The sequence below is a fragment of the Gallinula chloropus genome, assembly GCF_964237585.1.
Source record: "Gallinula chloropus genome assembly, chromosome: 1".
Lineage (NCBI taxonomy): Eukaryota > Metazoa > Chordata > Aves > Gruiformes > Rallidae > Gallinula > Gallinula chloropus.
This window is the reverse complement of record NC_140085.1, coordinates 206,743,033-206,760,014: the sequence shown is the minus strand read 5'-3', so window position 1 is coordinate 206,760,014 and position 16,982 is coordinate 206,743,033. Positions and strand designations below refer to the sequence as shown.

The 16,982-nt window shown below is 42.6% G+C and overlaps 1 protein-coding gene across 1 annotated transcript in view; it reads left to right on the top strand.

The window, feature by feature from the left end:
• Nucleotides 1–16,982, top strand: part of ARHGAP20 (Rho GTPase activating protein 20) — a gene marked incomplete at its 5' end in the record, with an annotated part of 61,655 nt that overhangs the window by 23,409 nt on the left and 21,264 nt on the right. Inside the window, 4 exons of the mRNA XM_084273291.1 lie at nt 6,217–6,387; nt 11,354–11,503; nt 13,401–13,442; nt 14,398–14,482. Of these exons, the coding sequence (XP_084129417.1) occupies nt 6,217–6,387; nt 11,354–11,503; nt 13,401–13,442; nt 14,398–14,482 (448 nt within the window). The remainder of the gene's footprint in view (nt 1–6,216; nt 6,388–11,353; nt 11,504–13,400; nt 13,443–14,397; nt 14,483–16,982) is intronic.

Here is a 16,982-nt window from a genome sequence, read left to right as displayed (position 1 = left end):
AGAACAGCATACTAAATTTGTGTCGGCCCATATCTTACCTACTGCCTTCGTGGAAAACACTCCTACCCTCCAGGCTGATAGTTTTTGTGCTTACTTTCAACCTCTGGGTATAATTATCATTTACCAGAATAAAGTGCCACGTAAATTTAGATGCAAAGCCTATTCCAAATCATGAGGAGTCGACGTGGGATGAAATACCAAGGATCCTGAGCCTGTGGGTGACTCCCTGAGGGCACTGGTCATGGCTGGAAGGCAGTGTTGGTAGTGAGTGGTTGCCACCTTTACAAATGTGGAGAATTTAAAAAATACATTCTGTCTGTCTAAATAGGGCTCAGAGCCTGCAGATCGCTCTGTGTGGGTGAGCTTTGTCTGCGTGGAGCCTCGTTCATGGTGAGGAGAGCTGGGAGTGCTCGGCCCTGGGCCTGGCAGGCCTTTGCATGGATACTCTGAACAGGTAGTGGGGATAGGGCAGGAAGCTCTTTTCAAGCCATGTGCTTTAATGAGCTGTCAGTATGAGGGAAGCTAAATTCATCAGGAGCGTGAGCAGGACCTTGCCTGTTGTTTTGCTTTCGGTCCCAAGCATGGTCATTTGGTTCCAGTGCACAAAAAAGGTTCTTCCTTCGCTTCGTTGTTTGCGCTTTTCTCACACAGCCTGTAATGATCTGTTGTTATGGTATTGTCAGGTTTGCAAGGATATGGTACAACTCGTGTCCAAACTATCATTTAAGATAAAATTAGATGCATGTTGACATGTTAATATTGCACTTGAGTGCAGGATAAGCAGCCCTGCAAGGCAGATGGGTTCTCCCTGCTGTGTTACAGGTTTAGGGTTTTTTTCTCTACCTTATCTCAGGGGAGACAGGGCTGCACACCAAATTGGAGCTTTTTTCTTTTGGTTGGTTAAAGAATTGTTTTCGATACCTAATTAAGTTAATTATCTTGAATGCAAAATACCCTCTAGCTGCACGATATGGGTAATGGGTCTTTTGTGTTAAAGGATTTCCAGTAGTAAACCATCTTGGCTTTTAAGCTCCAGTTAGCAGGGCCTGCCTTGTTAGCAAAACTATGAGGCAAACATCTATTAAGCTGCTATTGAAGTTCCTTATCACAGGAAGTTTTAGGAGCTTAAGGGTCTGAGTAGGAGGCACAGGGAAAAAAAAAAAAAGCAACTAGCGTTAACTGATTTCCAATATAAGCTCTGTTAAAAAAAATGAAGGGACTTGACTTCTAGATCAGGCTTGCTTTTGGGGGTATCTCTGCTGGTCACAAATCACATGTTGTGCCTGGCTGATAATCCATTTTGGCAAAAATCCGTGATGTGGGCTGGTCTGTAGACATTTCTTACTGTGCAGATAGCTGCTGTTTTCACTAGCTTTGAAAGGGTGTGAATAGCTCCTGCTTCTCTCAGTGGGTTGCTCTAGCCCAGTGCTGTGTGACTCAGTGATGGTAAAGAAAATGCTTCACATAGATTGAAGTTAATGTGTTTTTTTTTTTAAATTTAGCTTTGTTTTTCCTAAAAGATAAATTACTGGTTCCTTAAAGCCACACAAAACTGGTCTTTGAGATATACAAAGTAAGTCTACGGTCCCTGGTCACCACAAGGAGGGTTGGCAGATGCTCTCCTTGGTGGCCCCTCTAGCCTGTGGCCAAAACAAGGTTAGGTTTATGCTGCAGGCTGCAAGATCTACATATGTAGGCACAAAACTGAAAAGAGCTTCTAGTCTTCACCTGGCCTTCAGCGCTGGCACAAGCATGCAGTATTTTTGTCTATGGTACCTACGTGTGAAATGAGCATAGGGTACGATGCTCACTGCGGGAGGAATTTGGAGGGGTATTATGTATGCATTGGGCAGACCATGTGCAGTCTCTCACGTGGCTGGGCTGACTCAGATTTCAGACTTTTGAATAGCTGCCATTTTGCTGTCCTGCTAATGAAAAGATGCATTTCTCGCCTACCTCTTGTGAAGGTCTTCAGAGGTTAAAGAGCAAAGTGACATTTCATTTCAGTAGGTAGCAGTTGTGTGGAGAATTGATGCTGCACTGTAAGAGGAAATCGACATCCACAGCTGCAGGAGGTTGTCATCAGCAGAGAGAAGTTCTAGCAGAGAACCATAACCGAAACAATGGAGTGAGATTGAGAATGGAGCGTGAGCAGTCTGTGATATGTCATATAGCTGATACCTGCAATAGCTCATTCCATCTTAGGTACTTTGGAACAGATTGTTTCTCTGAGGCATCTCATAGCTTAATCTAAATTATAGATACCCTGAAGTCATCAACTGAAATCAAGGGAAAGCTTCCCATTGGCACAAGTGATGTTTGGATCATGGACTTAGTAACCACTCACCATGGGCTGTTAAACTCTCCTCTGGAAAGAGTAATTTCTTTCATTGTTCTCACTACAAATAGAGAATAAAGCTGACATCTCCATACCACCAAGAATAAACACTCTGGGGGTCATGCCATTCAGGTATCAGTTTTACTGAGAAATCCCAAGGAAGCTCCACAGGGGGAAGAAGCATTTTTTGTGCTTTTGTGGTTTCTGGTAAATACAGGATTGATGGAGTGAGCGCTGATGTGTTTGCTTTTGCGCTGAATGCAATGGGGATGTATTTTTTCAGTGTTTGGCTATGTTGGATTTCAACTTCAGTTACTACACCTACAAAATTGAAGAGTTCTTTTAATTCATTGTGTCTTTTGAATAGGCACAAAATGCCTATTTTGATTAAATTGAAAAATAATAGGTGTAAAAATTTAAGTTCTTGAAATGCCAGTGGAAAAATCTTCAATTATCATTTTGCTGATCTCAGCCAGTACAGTGATTTTAGTCTTTCCCTGAATAACTCAAGAATATCTCTGTATATATCCTCAAATGACAGGATTTATTCCTCAGTTATAGCTACACATGTACATTTCAGACCCCCAAAATAGTGCTTTTGGGATGAAATGTCTTTTTGAGACTGGAGAGTTCCAATGGCAATGCCATCTAAATGTCTGTATCAGCCTTGCTTCTGCGCAAGTGGAATGTGGCTGATTGCTGACGCTGCAGGATTTCCCTGTCTTTCAGAGATCAGGTCACAGTTCCTTTTAAACAAACCACTTGTGCTTGGTGCTTGTTCCCTGCCAAACTGGAACGATGTTCCTTTCTGGGGTTTTTACATGCTTTAATCATAGAGTGACGTTTAGGGGTACACAGAGAAGGACCTGTATCACTTTAAGTTACACCAGAAATCACATTGAATTAAGTACTGATTTCTGCATAATTCCACTACCAGGAATTTTCAGAGGCAGTATTTGAGCACTTAACACTTTTTCAAAATTAGACCCATTTAATGGCCAGGAAAAAACAGCCAGCCGTTAAAAACTGAGCTCCCAAAATACCTTTCTTACATAAATCCCTATGCCTGAGGTTATAGCTGATCTGCATTTTCTTCAATGTAACAAAACTTGGGTTTCATTCATGTCTCGCAACAATGGAACATTAACTGAGAGGATCAAAAGACCTTTTTTTGTCGCTGCTGGTGAATTGCCTCCATGTTCCTGGGGCTTTCGAAGGTTCTGGTTGAATTAAGGGCTTTGATTTTTCTCTGCTTTGTTTCAAAGGAAAAAAATGCTTTCACTTTTTTTCTTGATCAGGCTTATCAGGTAAACTCTATTAAAGTATGCAAAAGCACTTGTTAGGAGTTCAGAAGGCAGCAAAGCTTGAAAGGCGTTGGGTCAAAAGGCAGGTTTTATTAAAATAACTGATTTATGCAATTGCATTTTCCTGTTCTAAAATCAAGTTTAATTTACTTGACCCCTGCTGGCATTAATAAACCTCCTGCACCTTCCTTTGCTTGACAAATATTTTGCTCAGTTTAATTTGGGAGGTTCCCAGGCTTACAAATCAGGATGTGGAAAATGTACAAACGGGAATTATCAAACAAAGTTGCCTGTATGGAGACACAGGAGCCTGACCCTACAGGAACATCAGTGGGGGCAGGCGCTTCAGTATGATTTTGTGAACGTTTGATTTGGTTAGAGCAGAGCAACTTGAAGGGGTTTTTTTCTAACTATTGTTGTTACTGGGTTCAAATATAAGTATTGCCTTGAGGTATAGGCCATGCATAGCTTTCATGCAGGTGGATTGGTCATCATTCCTGACTTCTGCTAAGTGTCTGTGCCAGGTGTTGCTGAGGAGTTGATGAAATTGAGTCCAGCTGATGAACGGGTGAACTGGTGAATTCCCAGTCCTACAGAAGTGGCAGGGTAGGAGACATGCTTGCTGTTCCCCTGACTCCTGCTGCTGGCTACATGACTTGTTGCACAGTTACATTGGACAGGAACTCCTCTCTCTGCTTTAACCTCCATCCTCCTGGACAGCCCTTCTGCTTAGGAATGATTGAGTCACTCCAGGTTTGCATTATTCATTCTGAAAGTCATTCCTCTTCTTTCTCTTTTCTGTGAAGAGGTAGGTAATGAAACACACAGTCTAAGACAAATTAAGTTTAGGAATTCTTTCAAAAACTCAGGCTTCCAGCCAGAAAGGGGTAACTAAGGCCAAGCAGGGTTCTCCCCAGCAAGTAGAGATCCTCAGCAGCTCCTTACTGATCAGTGAAAGTATGTCCTGCTAATGTAGGCCAATCTCAGAGCTTATCCTTTCTCTCCCAGCTGTCAGCATTTCCTAAATAATTTCCTGAGTAATCCAGCCATAGACATCAAGGAGAGGAAGTCTGGGAATCAGCCAGGTTCTGAGAGGTACAAGAAGGTTTATGACCTTTTTTGAAGGTTTTCTCTGCTCACTCTTGTTTTCTTTCATATCTCTACCATTTGCTTTGTGACTTTCACTGTATAAGGTCCATTACTTTTCCCAGCAAAGTCATTAGGTGTTTGTCATCCATTCCAGAGGGACAGGGAATAAACTGTAATCACAAAGCTGCTCACTTCTGCTTTTCCTCACCAAGCTGATCCTGCCAAGTGTTAGCTTAATTTTTCTTTTTATTAACAAGAAGAAAATAAGTAAATACATTTGAATAAATATTGAACTGATTATTCAACAAAAGGGAAATGGTTCATTCAGAGGCGTCTCTAGGGAAAGCAAATAATTGAAAAGTTGCATTTAAAAATGGTGAGTAAAGATGCTGATGGTTCCTGGTTTTAATCCAGAAATTCATTATTTAAGGTACACCAGCATGTAGGAGACCAAGGTTCAGTTCTCTCACCTGTCTGGGAGAATTTGAAGCCGTGTCTCTGGCTTTCCAAGGAAGAGCCTGACCTGAGACCAGCTTCTAGGGGAGGAGCATCCCCCCCTCAGACCCTCACATTCATTCAGTTCAGCTCTGTATAAGTAGTTCTTGGTTAGGGCAAGGCTCAGAAACTAGGGGTATCTGTCTAGGCGAGTGAGCTGACCATCATGCTTAGAGGAACTCTCATTCCTGTTTCATTGACTATTCAACTACTTTCTATACCATGGTTAGATCAGGGAGGCTTGAGGAACCATATCTCCACCATCCCCCTTGGACTGGAACCTACTCGATCCCTCCATAGAAAAGATCTGAGTTTTCCAGGAGGGAGCCTGATCTTTCCCCCATAGACCTGGACTGGGATTATCCGGGAGGCTGTATACACCACAGCCACAGACCAGCGTAGCCATGCTCCAGCCACCCAACCAAACCCTCCAACAGCAGCTTACTTTGATGTGGGTTGTGTGCTGGGAGACAGAAAGGCTGAGCAGGCTCTTCATATGGGGCATCTGGTACATGTCTGTCTCTAGCAAGGTTCAGTTGCACTTTCTGTTTGTCCTTGGTTCTGAATAATTTCTATAAATTGCTTTTAACCTTGAATCGGAGTCAAGGTGGGCGTGCAGTTATTACTTGATCATGTGTATGTCTCCACTCTTTATGGAGAGATTACAGAAGGTGCAGTATGTTCTCTAAGACCAGTGCAAATGGAGATAAATACAGATCAACAAAATAGAGAAGACTGTATTTAAATTATTGTTATTTTCTGAATGCTATCCATGTGCTTGGGCTGTAAAAGATGCAGTGAAGACAGTCCCTAACAGATACTGTGTCAGAATCAGACTGCCGAGTTATCTCCATTGTCCTCCTCACCTTTCCCAAAAATGTGGTCAAATAGATTGCCTTTTGGCAGTGGGCATGGGAGGTGTCTGCCGGTTCTCCCTCACAGGCATTCAGCTGATTTTCTTTCCTTTATTGCCTTTATTTCCTTTTGCAGGGAAGGCTGCTTCTCCCCCATCAGCCCAGAGGCATGTCCCCTTGTGCAGTCTTTCATGTGCCACAACCGAACGTTCATCCTGGACGGCCACGTGCAGCTGAAGACGGGTCTGCAAACCCAGGAGCGACACCTCTTCCTCTTCACAGACCTTCTGGTTGTTGCCAAGTCCAAGTGAGTATGGCACCTCAGGCACTGCTCCTACAGAGCAGCTCTTTTCTTGGTAGAACATAACATGGGTTTCCATAATGTTTTTTAATATCCAACCTTCCCAAATCATAAGGAGGCTTTTTGTTTGGTCAGTGGAAGTTAGGTGCCTGCTGCCTCCAGGCACCTTTGAAACACCCACAGCCACAGAGGAGGAATTCCAGGGCACAGCATTTTAAGGAAGTGTCTTATGTTCTTGAATATGTTGATTTGTGCTGAATCATCTTCCCTGCTTTGAGAACATGGTGTCACAGAAAAGGCTCATTGGTGCTCGACTGTCCCCATTGCACTGCCTTCAACTGACTGTTGTGTTTTAGACAGGTCATCTTCAGTCCTGTGGGGTATGTGTAACACCGGTGGCTGTGTCGCAGAGGGGTTAGAGGTCTCAGTGCTTACCTGGAAGCTTTGATACGCTCCAGTGATGAGCAGCTGTATAAAAACAAAGATTGCAGGTGGCATCGCAGCATCCGTCTCTGTAGGTTGTGCTGTGCCAGGAGGAGCGTGGGGAAGGGCAGGGGAAAGGGAAGCGATGCTGAGCAGTCTGGGTAATGTTCATGTGTAATCAGGCTTGCTGCTGAGCTCTGATTATTCACTCTACCATTCACAATTAATTCAGATTTACAAGCTGTATCTAGCATGCCAGCTTCATGCAGCATTTGTGGCTTAAGGCAATTTTAGAGGGTGCTTTCACTTGTTGTTATGGGTTGTGGGGAAATCATAATAAAAAGTCCTGATGCAGCTTCATTCTCCGTTAGGCAGTGTGTTTGTGGTTTCACAGGGTGGGTAATCTCAATGTGAATCCTGGGCTTTTGCAATGTGTCTTTTCGCTTAAGCAATTGGTTCAGAGGCTTCTGGGAAAAGCCAGAATAAATCTGTGTTTTCTGTAGAAATCTGAGCTGTGTCTGTTTGAATCACACATCGTAAATGTAACCCCCCCCAGCTGAACTCCTTCACTTGATGTGCTGTGACAACAGAGAGGATATTTTACCCAAACGATGTTCCACTACGGGTGGGTGGTGAGCATAAGGATATTTAGAGGAAATCTTGCTATTCTACCAGCAGTAGCAATAGTAGTATTGTTACTGTATTAATATATGTTTGTGTCAACTAATTTAAGCTTGCAAATATTAAGTATTTGCAACTTACCTTGGCTTCTTGGCTCCCTTTATAGCTGCCCACTGAAAACATGCTGATGGTGGGTGGGGGAGTCACACTACTGGGGCTCTCTCACTCTGTCCACTGGCTATTTGGTAGGCATAGTCTTACCAGCCTAGATCTAAGCTCTTGAATTGTAGAAAACTACAGAAAGATAGGTGAGATGAATCCTTCCCTCTCTGGTCAGCGTGCTGAGCAGAAGCAATGTCATAGCTGCAAGCTGAGCTGCACATCACTGCAGGTTTGGCTGGGTCCCAGTGGGACTATTTGCATAGGAGAACACTAACCACTCCAAAATCTGGTCCCTGGGGAATAATGACGCATTTTACAGCATTTGATTTAATGTAGTGAAGAGTCTGCAATGTTGGGAGAAGGTAGAAGAGAACAAATTGTTCTTCTGCATGTGAAGGGGGGGAGTCTTTACTGGAAATAGTAAAAATAGTGTTTTGAGCGCTATTACTTCATGTATTTTAAAGAACTAATTGGGATGTTCTTTCTACAGCTGCCTTGTCAGCAATTAAAGCATCAGAGCTGTCACTAATGAATACTACTTCAAAATCAGCATTTTTAAAGATATCTCATGCTGAAATACCACTGCTGTTTCCTAAGAGGGAAAACCCAAGTGGTGTGTATTGCTGTGATTGGTACTGACTCTCTAATAGTTGATGCAAAGTCAAGACAGACAGTGACCAGGGCAGAATCAACAGTACAACTGAATCTGATTTAACTTCAGAATTATTCCTTGTCAAGGGGGTAAAAATTTGTAAATAGTCTTTCATGTTAGGTAGTTTTTCAGCTCGGGGCGTACGAACACTGTAGGTACAGCTCCACGCTGTACAGGTGTCAGCTCAGCTGCAGGTAGCCAGTCACCATACAAAGGGAGCTCATGTATATTTAGACTTCTTATGATCAGCAAAAGGGTACAAGTTTTTCTTCTGAAGAGAGAGACAAGTATCTACTGTCTTCTGAGCTTGCTAGGAAACTCCTGTACAGAAATGAGCTCCTGCAAGGAATTGGCATTGCTCCCCTGGAAGTCTGTGGGGGTACGTCCTCTCCACAACTGGCCTGTGAATGATGTCAGAGAAGGTGCCTGTAGGACCATTTTCTGCTTGTTTCTAGCCATGTCATGTGTAAAATGTTACACTGTTTTTTCTATATCTTGATTCGCTTTCTTACAGGGACCGTGTGTTTAAATTTGGCAGGATAAATATTTCAAGGATCTGCTAGTTCAGTGATCCAGGTTTCTCACAGAAGTTTTTGTGGGAGAGGCAGAGATAAATGTCTTCCTCTTTCTCCTTTGTAATACACACGTACATACCTACAGAGGAATATTGAAGTTATTTTTGCAATGTGGATGGACAGAGAAATTAATGGTTGAGTACATACATGGAATTACAGTAGCAATCTCACAATAGATCCATTAATGCTTTTGTCAGTGGGTCCTATTAAGGAGATTAGCAAATCTAGTGAGAAGTTAATCTTCCATCTGTTACTGGCCACAAGGTATCCAGTTGCCACTTACAGAAAGCAAAAGGAGCTGAATTTACTCAGCAGAGGTGGCTCAACTTAGGGTGGTCCAATACATGCACCATTGATGTTCAGGATTTTTGTGTTGACTTCAGTGGACTCTGGATCTGTCTGATCTTTATGGTGTAACACTTGCAAGGGGACTTACTTCCTTAAAAACTGGATAAAATCTTCTCTACACTGTTACTCTTCCCATTTTTCACGTGTTCAGTCATGCTGCTTCCTTAGTCAGCGATGATGTATTTGTTTCTAGAGGTAGTGCTTTGGCACTTACAGAGAAGACCCACATTTCACAAACGCTGAGAACTCATGGATCACATAAAGGACATGGCAGATAGAGATAAAATTATACTTCAGGCTCTTCAGATGTTAATGGAGGCTACTGTTTCAGCGCCTCTGGAAACCAGGCCACTTGAATACTGATAATAGCTGAGAGCTGTGTCTAGGCATGGCAAATGGGGTAAGAATATACATCAAGCATGATTGGAGAATATCTTTGTGCTTCTGCCAACACCCTGCCGACACCCGCTACTGGCACTGTAGGGGTCTGGCTTTATGAACTGTAAATGTTAAAAAAGTGAAACAGCGTGAAGGGAGTTCAGTGTTCTGGGCAATGGGAAAAAGAAACTGAGGAGAAAGGAAGGGCCAGCACACTGATTTGGTGGAGTCAGACCAGGTGTCCGTTTATTAACATCCACAGTAGAATTCATAGCTGTATTCATTTGTAAATCTACGTTTTCATAGTTTGTTCTGTGGTCAGTCAGTCACAGTCATTTCTGTATTATTGACAGACCTTACTTGTTGCATCACAGGCTGATCTCTTGACTAGCATGTTGAAACGTTGAAACCTGTACTTTAAGTTTCTCTTTCATAGGATAACGAAATCTAATAGCATAAAGAGAGGTGAAATGTACAACTGAACAGGAAACACCATGGTATAGTTTTAAAAAAGACATGAATGTGACATGGTACTTTACAGTATTTATGGCTAATTGGAATGCACCTCTTTGCCAGGTGTGATACATGTTGATGGTCCTTCCTTGCCCACCGCTGTAAACACTGATGGGTTATTAGTGTTGCTCTGCCCTACTACACCAGCTAATACAATGTCAGCTGGAAACCTCAGACTACTCACGGTCTGAGTTCATCTCTGTCCTCTTTAAAGCTGCAAGGTTCAAGTCCTTTCATGTTTCAGTCTCTGTTAGTTTAGTCTGTCCTAAATCAAATACCTTGTAAATGAGACTAATCTCACAGAAGGCAATCCATGTGTATCAGAGCTCTAAGAAACTGCTTACCTAGCATATTTATTTATAGAGCACTAATCATCATGTTGCCTGGCACTGTCCCCAAACACATTTGCAAGATGGTGATGAGCTGACATGCTCTTGCTTGCAGTCCTTGGATTAGAAGGGGAAAATGTTTACAGGGAGGGGACACTTTTCCTCCAGCCAAATGGTAGTTTTCTACTTGTCCTTTCTTCAGGATTTCTCCATTGGCCTAGTTGTCACAACTTAAACTCACCATAGTTGTTGATCCTGGGTCTAAGCAATCCAACTGTACTGTAAATTCCTCAATGGCATGAAAGTCACTGAAGGGAGAATCCAACGCAAGTGGCAGCCTTTGTGTCATGCCAAGATCTGGAGTGGGGGTCTAGACATGGTCAGAACTTTTTCCCCAGGAAGAGGGATTCTGCCCCTCTGCTTTGGTGACACCCCACCTGCAGTACTGTGTCCAGACTGTTTGTAAGGGCATGGAGTGATAGGAGAAGGGACAATGGCTTTAAACTGAGAGAGGGCAGGTTTAGATTAGATGTTAGGAAGAAAGTCTTCCCTGTGAGGGTGGTGAGGCCCTGGCACTGTCTGCCCAGAGAAGCTGTGGCTGCCCCCTCCTTGGCAGTGTTCAAGGCCAGGCTGGATGGGGCTTTGGGCAGCCTGGGCTAGTGGAGGGTGTCCCTGCCCATGGCAGGGCAGTGGAATTAGATGATCTTTGAGGTCCCTTCCAACCCAAACCAGACTGTGATTTTATGTCCAGGGATCCCACATATATCTGTTGATGCTGTTTGATCAAAAATGGATATATTTTTATATGAAACCCAAATAAAACATTGGGTTTCTTAATTAAAGCAGAAGTACTTCTTCTGTCAGCTCCAATGCCTATTTCACATATGCCTGAAGGAAGAAGAATCTCTGAGATGTTTAACTTGCCTTGATAGGTTTTCATGTGTGTGACATACCTGTGATTCTGCCAGCAGGTCGCACTCTCATTTCAAACTAAAGTGCCAAGCACGTCTCTGTGAGATGTGGACAGCATTTTGTACAGAAGAGGTCTGTGAAGGAAGCACAGACCCAGAGAGATCCTTTGTTTTGGGCTGGCCCACCACAAACTGTGTGGCGAATTTCAGGTAAGAATTGAGATATGTTTTAGTTAACCAATTACTTAAATGTTTGTTAGACTGACAAGTAACAAGACTACCACAGATTCATTTCAGCACCAGTGAAGGTGTGAAGCAGGAACTTGCTGATTCTTAAACCGGTGACTTCCATTGCTGTGAGGAAGTCACCCTCCATGTCTCATCTTCTGTTTCTCTGAAAATGTGGCAGTGATACTTGCTTATCACTTAAACAATTCAGAAAATACATGATTTGGCAAAGCTCTCTCTCTGCTATGAACTTGCTCATTGGAAATTATCTTTTTTTGGCATACAAACTTGACAAACACCTTGGCTGATTAATAAGGTGAACTACAAACAGTAAGCAGCCAAGCTGATGAAAGGATCAAAGAGACCCTTGTAGGACACTTTTAAACAGAAGAGCTTGTATTGGAAGTAGCAGGAAACATACAGTGAAATACTGACCTTGTCCTATTTCTCTTTTTAATTTAATTGTGCCAAAGAAAATGTCAAAATTCCTCTTCAAGCAGAATCTCTGAATTTTAATAGAGAGAAAGATTGTTGGTCTGTCTTTGCAGCACTGACTGTAGGACACATAAGGGCTGTAGAGGTAATTTCAGTGATTAGGCTAATTTTAGTCTCAGCAGGAGGGCTCTGTCGTCACTTTGGATGAGGGAGGGCACCGTCCCCCTGAAATCCCAGCTGTTTAGCCACAGTAATTTGGCTGGGTCTTGGAAAATGCATTTCCCTCTTTACCAACAGAGAGCAAAAGCTGACGCACGCAGCTTAATTTGTATGTCACATTGTCTGTATCCAAAGAGAATGCTGTGCACAAACTGCTCTCTATTGAGCTGGTTGTGCTGTTTATGGGTTTTTTTCACTAATAGTCATGAAACAAAGCAGAAATTTTCTATTGGTTTTCAGTTGAACTCTTGCCAATAAACATGAGCTTTGATCTACAGACAGTACGTGGTCTTTTACAGCTATCAGAAAGTAGTTGGATAGGAAAGCAGTAACTTCAGTCAAAATGGGGTCAGAGATTTTATAGAGGTGAAATTATTTTATGTCTGGAGGTGCACAGAAGAACCTAAAACATCATGCATGAGTCTGTAGGTGCATATCCAACAGAATTGAAGCAGCCAAAGCCGAATCACATTTATGATGTTTCTAGTGTGCTTTCCCCTCACAGCATCATTCAGTAGGTTTGTAGTTTCCTAAATGCCTGCCCTGAAAATTTGAAGAACTTAAGTTGCAGAGGCAGCAGTGGGAATAGCAGTTACTCCATCTGGGGCATGATTTAAATCAAGAAAGTTGAAGCAAAATTAGGTTAGACTCCTTGCACTATCCTATTAATAGCTACATTTAACTGGACAGTTTTGTATCCTTGAAAGTGTATAAATGAGATAAAGATAAATGAGATTGGACTAAAATGTCCAAAGTTAAACCCTACCAAGTACAATGGGACCTTTTCTCATTCTGGCCTCTGTGTACTTTGTGATGTGATGATAAACCAAGCAATAAATCTGAAGAGAATTACAGTAGTGGAAGTGTAAAGAAGTCTACATACCTGAGGAAATACCTTTTAACTTTCAAATTAAGTTCTTGTTGCAGAGTGCCCTCCTCTTCTATTTGGACATTACTGTAAGAACACAACCCCCTTCCTATGGAATTTACTGGTAAAGCTTTAACTTCTGTGACAAAAAATGTAACTGGGGCTTTTGATCTCTGTGGCAGGCTTTTCAGTTGATTTTGCAGGGAAACAGATTTTTTTATTCAAATCTGGAAAAACCTTCTAGTTTTTGTAGGTATTAGAAACTGCAACCAAGAAGCAGCCCATTCCACGGTGGTTTGTACGAGGGCTGTTTGTAGTGATGGCTGATTTGTCTCTGTTTCTCTCTAATTCTTGCAGGTCTGCAGAGCAGAAGGAAACATGGCTGTCTTTTTTGCAAAGGTACTTTATTATACAGTCTTTGAAGGTACTGAAAAGAGTCCCAGTTCTCTAGATGAGTGATTCCCAGACTGTGGTACCTATGGCATCATGATAGATGAGCTCTTTCGAAGCGATGTTAAGAAAACCCCCACAATCTCATGTCTCCTCCCTGCAGAAGATGGCATGTGCCACTCATGCAGTGATCACTATGCAAGGAGAGAAATGTTTCCCTGTGCCTGAACATGGCTCAGCACAAAACGGGAGCGATTCCTATCACACATGGTCCCTTCCCTGTGCGATTGTAGGAGTCTCTGCCACTGGAGCCTAGGGATCTTTCCATGGTGATGGCATCTAAGCAAGCCCAGTTGAGGAACCTCTGCTCTAACCTATGTGCTGCTCATGGTGTTTTGGTCTTACAAAATGGACCCCAAGCTGGAGGGTATGGTGAGAGGGTTTGCATAAGTTGTTTGTCAGTGTTTGGACAGAAAACTACTAGGGGTGGTTTTGTTTTCTGGTCACCCAGTTCTGGTGGTTAAGTTTTCTATCTGAATCTTCAGAGCTCCTGGGGTGGTTTAAATCATCCTTGCTGGAGATAATCTCTAATTCATTCTTCTCCCATTCAGTCCTTTGAACTGGTCCATACAATGGGATGTAACAGATTCCAGAAGGAACCTGTGCAGACTGAAACATCACCATGATGGGTAGTTTTAGCTTGATTTTTAAAATGCACTTTCTCTGCTGCTTACACTGATTTCTACAGTGAACTTATTACAGTGGGACATTACTGGGGGCCATGGGCAGCATCCCGTCCAGATATCGCTGGATGCTCTCTTGTCCTCAGAGATCTTTCTACTGCAGTACATACGCAACCAATCTGCTTCTTATCCAGTTGCTGCTTGATTGCTATTTAAATCTCCATCTTGCTATTTATGTTTGCAGTATTAAAAATTTACTTGTTTTGTACTTGTTTTGTCAGTCGAATAAGAGAAGAGAAGGAGAAAGACTATCCTAAAAGCATTCCTCTGAAGATAATTGCAAAGGATGTTGGAACTTGTGCATATGTAAGTGCTTTTGAACTAAAGTGGAGGGGGGGCTAAATCTTCCATCACCTATGAATGCTACTCACCTGTATATTCTTTGAATATTGGGAGGGTTCCTTTAGGTTTCAACTTCCTTTAAGGATCCAGCCCCTTTAAATGATTCAGTGCATGCAGCCCTGAGATGTTAATTTCCTGTGTTTTATACATGAGTTCCTTCTTAAAGACAGAGCGTTTGGTAAGAAATCCTGGTTCTGGCACACAGACTAAAGGCTACACAGTGCAAAGCCCCAAGAAGCACCTCTAGCGGAACTTCTGCATAAGCATCCTCAGAAATGCCAGCACAATGTAGCCTCTTTTTTGCTTGTAAAACTGATCTAAACCCACAGCTGCCTTCATTCAGTGCTGCAAAGCTGCCATGGGTTTTATTGTTTGTAATGATCATAAGTCAGGAAAACTCTGTATATGAACACCCTGAAGTTGCTCTAAGTATGTTTTTCATCAACTGACTGATGTTGGTAAATTTGTCAAGGTAAAGTGGTAAAGAAAGGTCAACCACAGGGTGATTTGCACCTCTTTTACTAAGTAATTTTGAAATAAATTTAAATTAAATCCTTGTATGCAGCCAGTTCCCAAGGGATACCCTAGCATTCAGTGATAATCCATCCATTCTTCCTCTGCTTCTTATATGGTTGTCCTTTCTTTCTAACTGTGCTTTAAAAATGAGTATTTCCTGCTCAGACACTTAAAAGCATTTGCAAGGACATGACAGAAGCTGGATTTCAGCAGAGGTTCTATGGTCTTTCCCCAACAGTGAATGTCCACTTAGAGTTCTGTATTTGCATAGATATGAACATAAAGGAGTCTGGCTTTTTTTTTCCTTTTCTTTCCTTTCTTTTTTTTTTTTTTTTGTTTAAATCATTAATAAGATAAACATAATAATTAGAATTACTGAGTTGCTGAGACAAATGTTAATAACAATAAAAATTGTGATAGTTCAATGCAGGGCTGCAGGTCAAGGTGTGCTTATGTGTAATTGCCTATAAACCATCCATGCACTCAGGTGTTGCGCTCTTGTACCAAGGTTGGTTGGGTTTTTGTATTATTTTAATGTCTTTCCTCCTTAGCTCTAATTAATTTATGTGCCAGATATGGTTTCCTGATCCTGATAGTCCTAAAAAAGACACTCTAGCTGTTAACAATAATAAAACAGTGAAGATGCAGATGGAAACTTTTCAATGCAAATTTTTCTCATGGCACAGTGGTCCCTGTACTACAGCAGCTGGACGTGCCCAAGAATTATTTCATTTTTGGAGGGTAGGGAAGGCTGAACACAAGGCACAAAGCATTTTATTATATTCTAGCTAAGAGCAAAACTTATGCAAATGTGCTGACCTACTCCTGAGAGCCAGATGTCATTGCTTCAGGCAAATGTTAAATTTTTTATGGCATGAGCGTTCAGATATGTCCTGAAGCGGGATATACAGTATTCTCACTACTTTCCTTTAATTGCCATGGCAGCTTGTTACCGTCAGGGACTTACACAAATGTACAGCTCAGATCTTTTCTAAATGCAGTATGTCAGGGGGTTGTTTCACCTGAGCATCCTATAGCCAGTATAAAATTGATATGCTACACAGGGTAGCAAACTGTCTCAGGACCAGGAGTGAACATTTACATCCTGGCTCTACAACATTCCCTTCTCTGGGCCACTGGATACTCTGGGCAGTTTGTTGCAGCAGGCATGTGTTCCTTCTGCCAGGGCTTTAGGTTGGCCATGAACCAGCTGCAGTCCAAAAGCTGTGTAGTCTTGTTAGTGGAGCCAAACTAGCATGCCTCTAAAAATGGCTCCAGGAACTTGTGCATGACGTGCAGGAGCTGCTGTTGGCTTGGAAGTGAGGCCAAGGTAGGCGTGATGGTGCAAGCAAAAACTGTGCTGGGCACGCTCTCCCCACTTGATTTTGCCTCTGCAAGGTGATGGCAGCGGTGCTGTCACATCCCAGAGGCGCTGAGGGTGGAGTCATCAATCCCGCTGAGTTGGAAACGTGCTGCCCTGCGTAAGAGCAACCCACGGTGCAGAGGTACTGAGCATGGCCCAGCCACACGGGAAGAATACTGGGGCCAGGAAGCAGGTGCCAAGATCTTGCTCTGGGAAGAGAGCTTGTGGAAAGCGGCACTTCCTCCGACACAAAGCTGGTTGCCGTAGCTGTTTAGAAAGCGGCATTTCTACTGCTCAGTGCTTTTCCACACTGCTGCTCAGCAGATTCCAGAGGATACTGGAGAGGTAGCATTTTAACTGGATGAAAGATTACCAAGAGGAAGTGCTTCTGGTACCCAGCCAAATCTAGCTTGGAGAAATCTGTGTAGGATGTGGGAAAGGATATAGAGATGAACACCCTGTGTGCCGTATTTTCTTACCAGGGAGATCATCGTTAGTCAAGGGCAGACATGATCAACAATTGATGTGCAGACCTCTCATTTCACTGAAAAAACTCACTGAAATGTTTCCTTTTCTCTAAAGGAA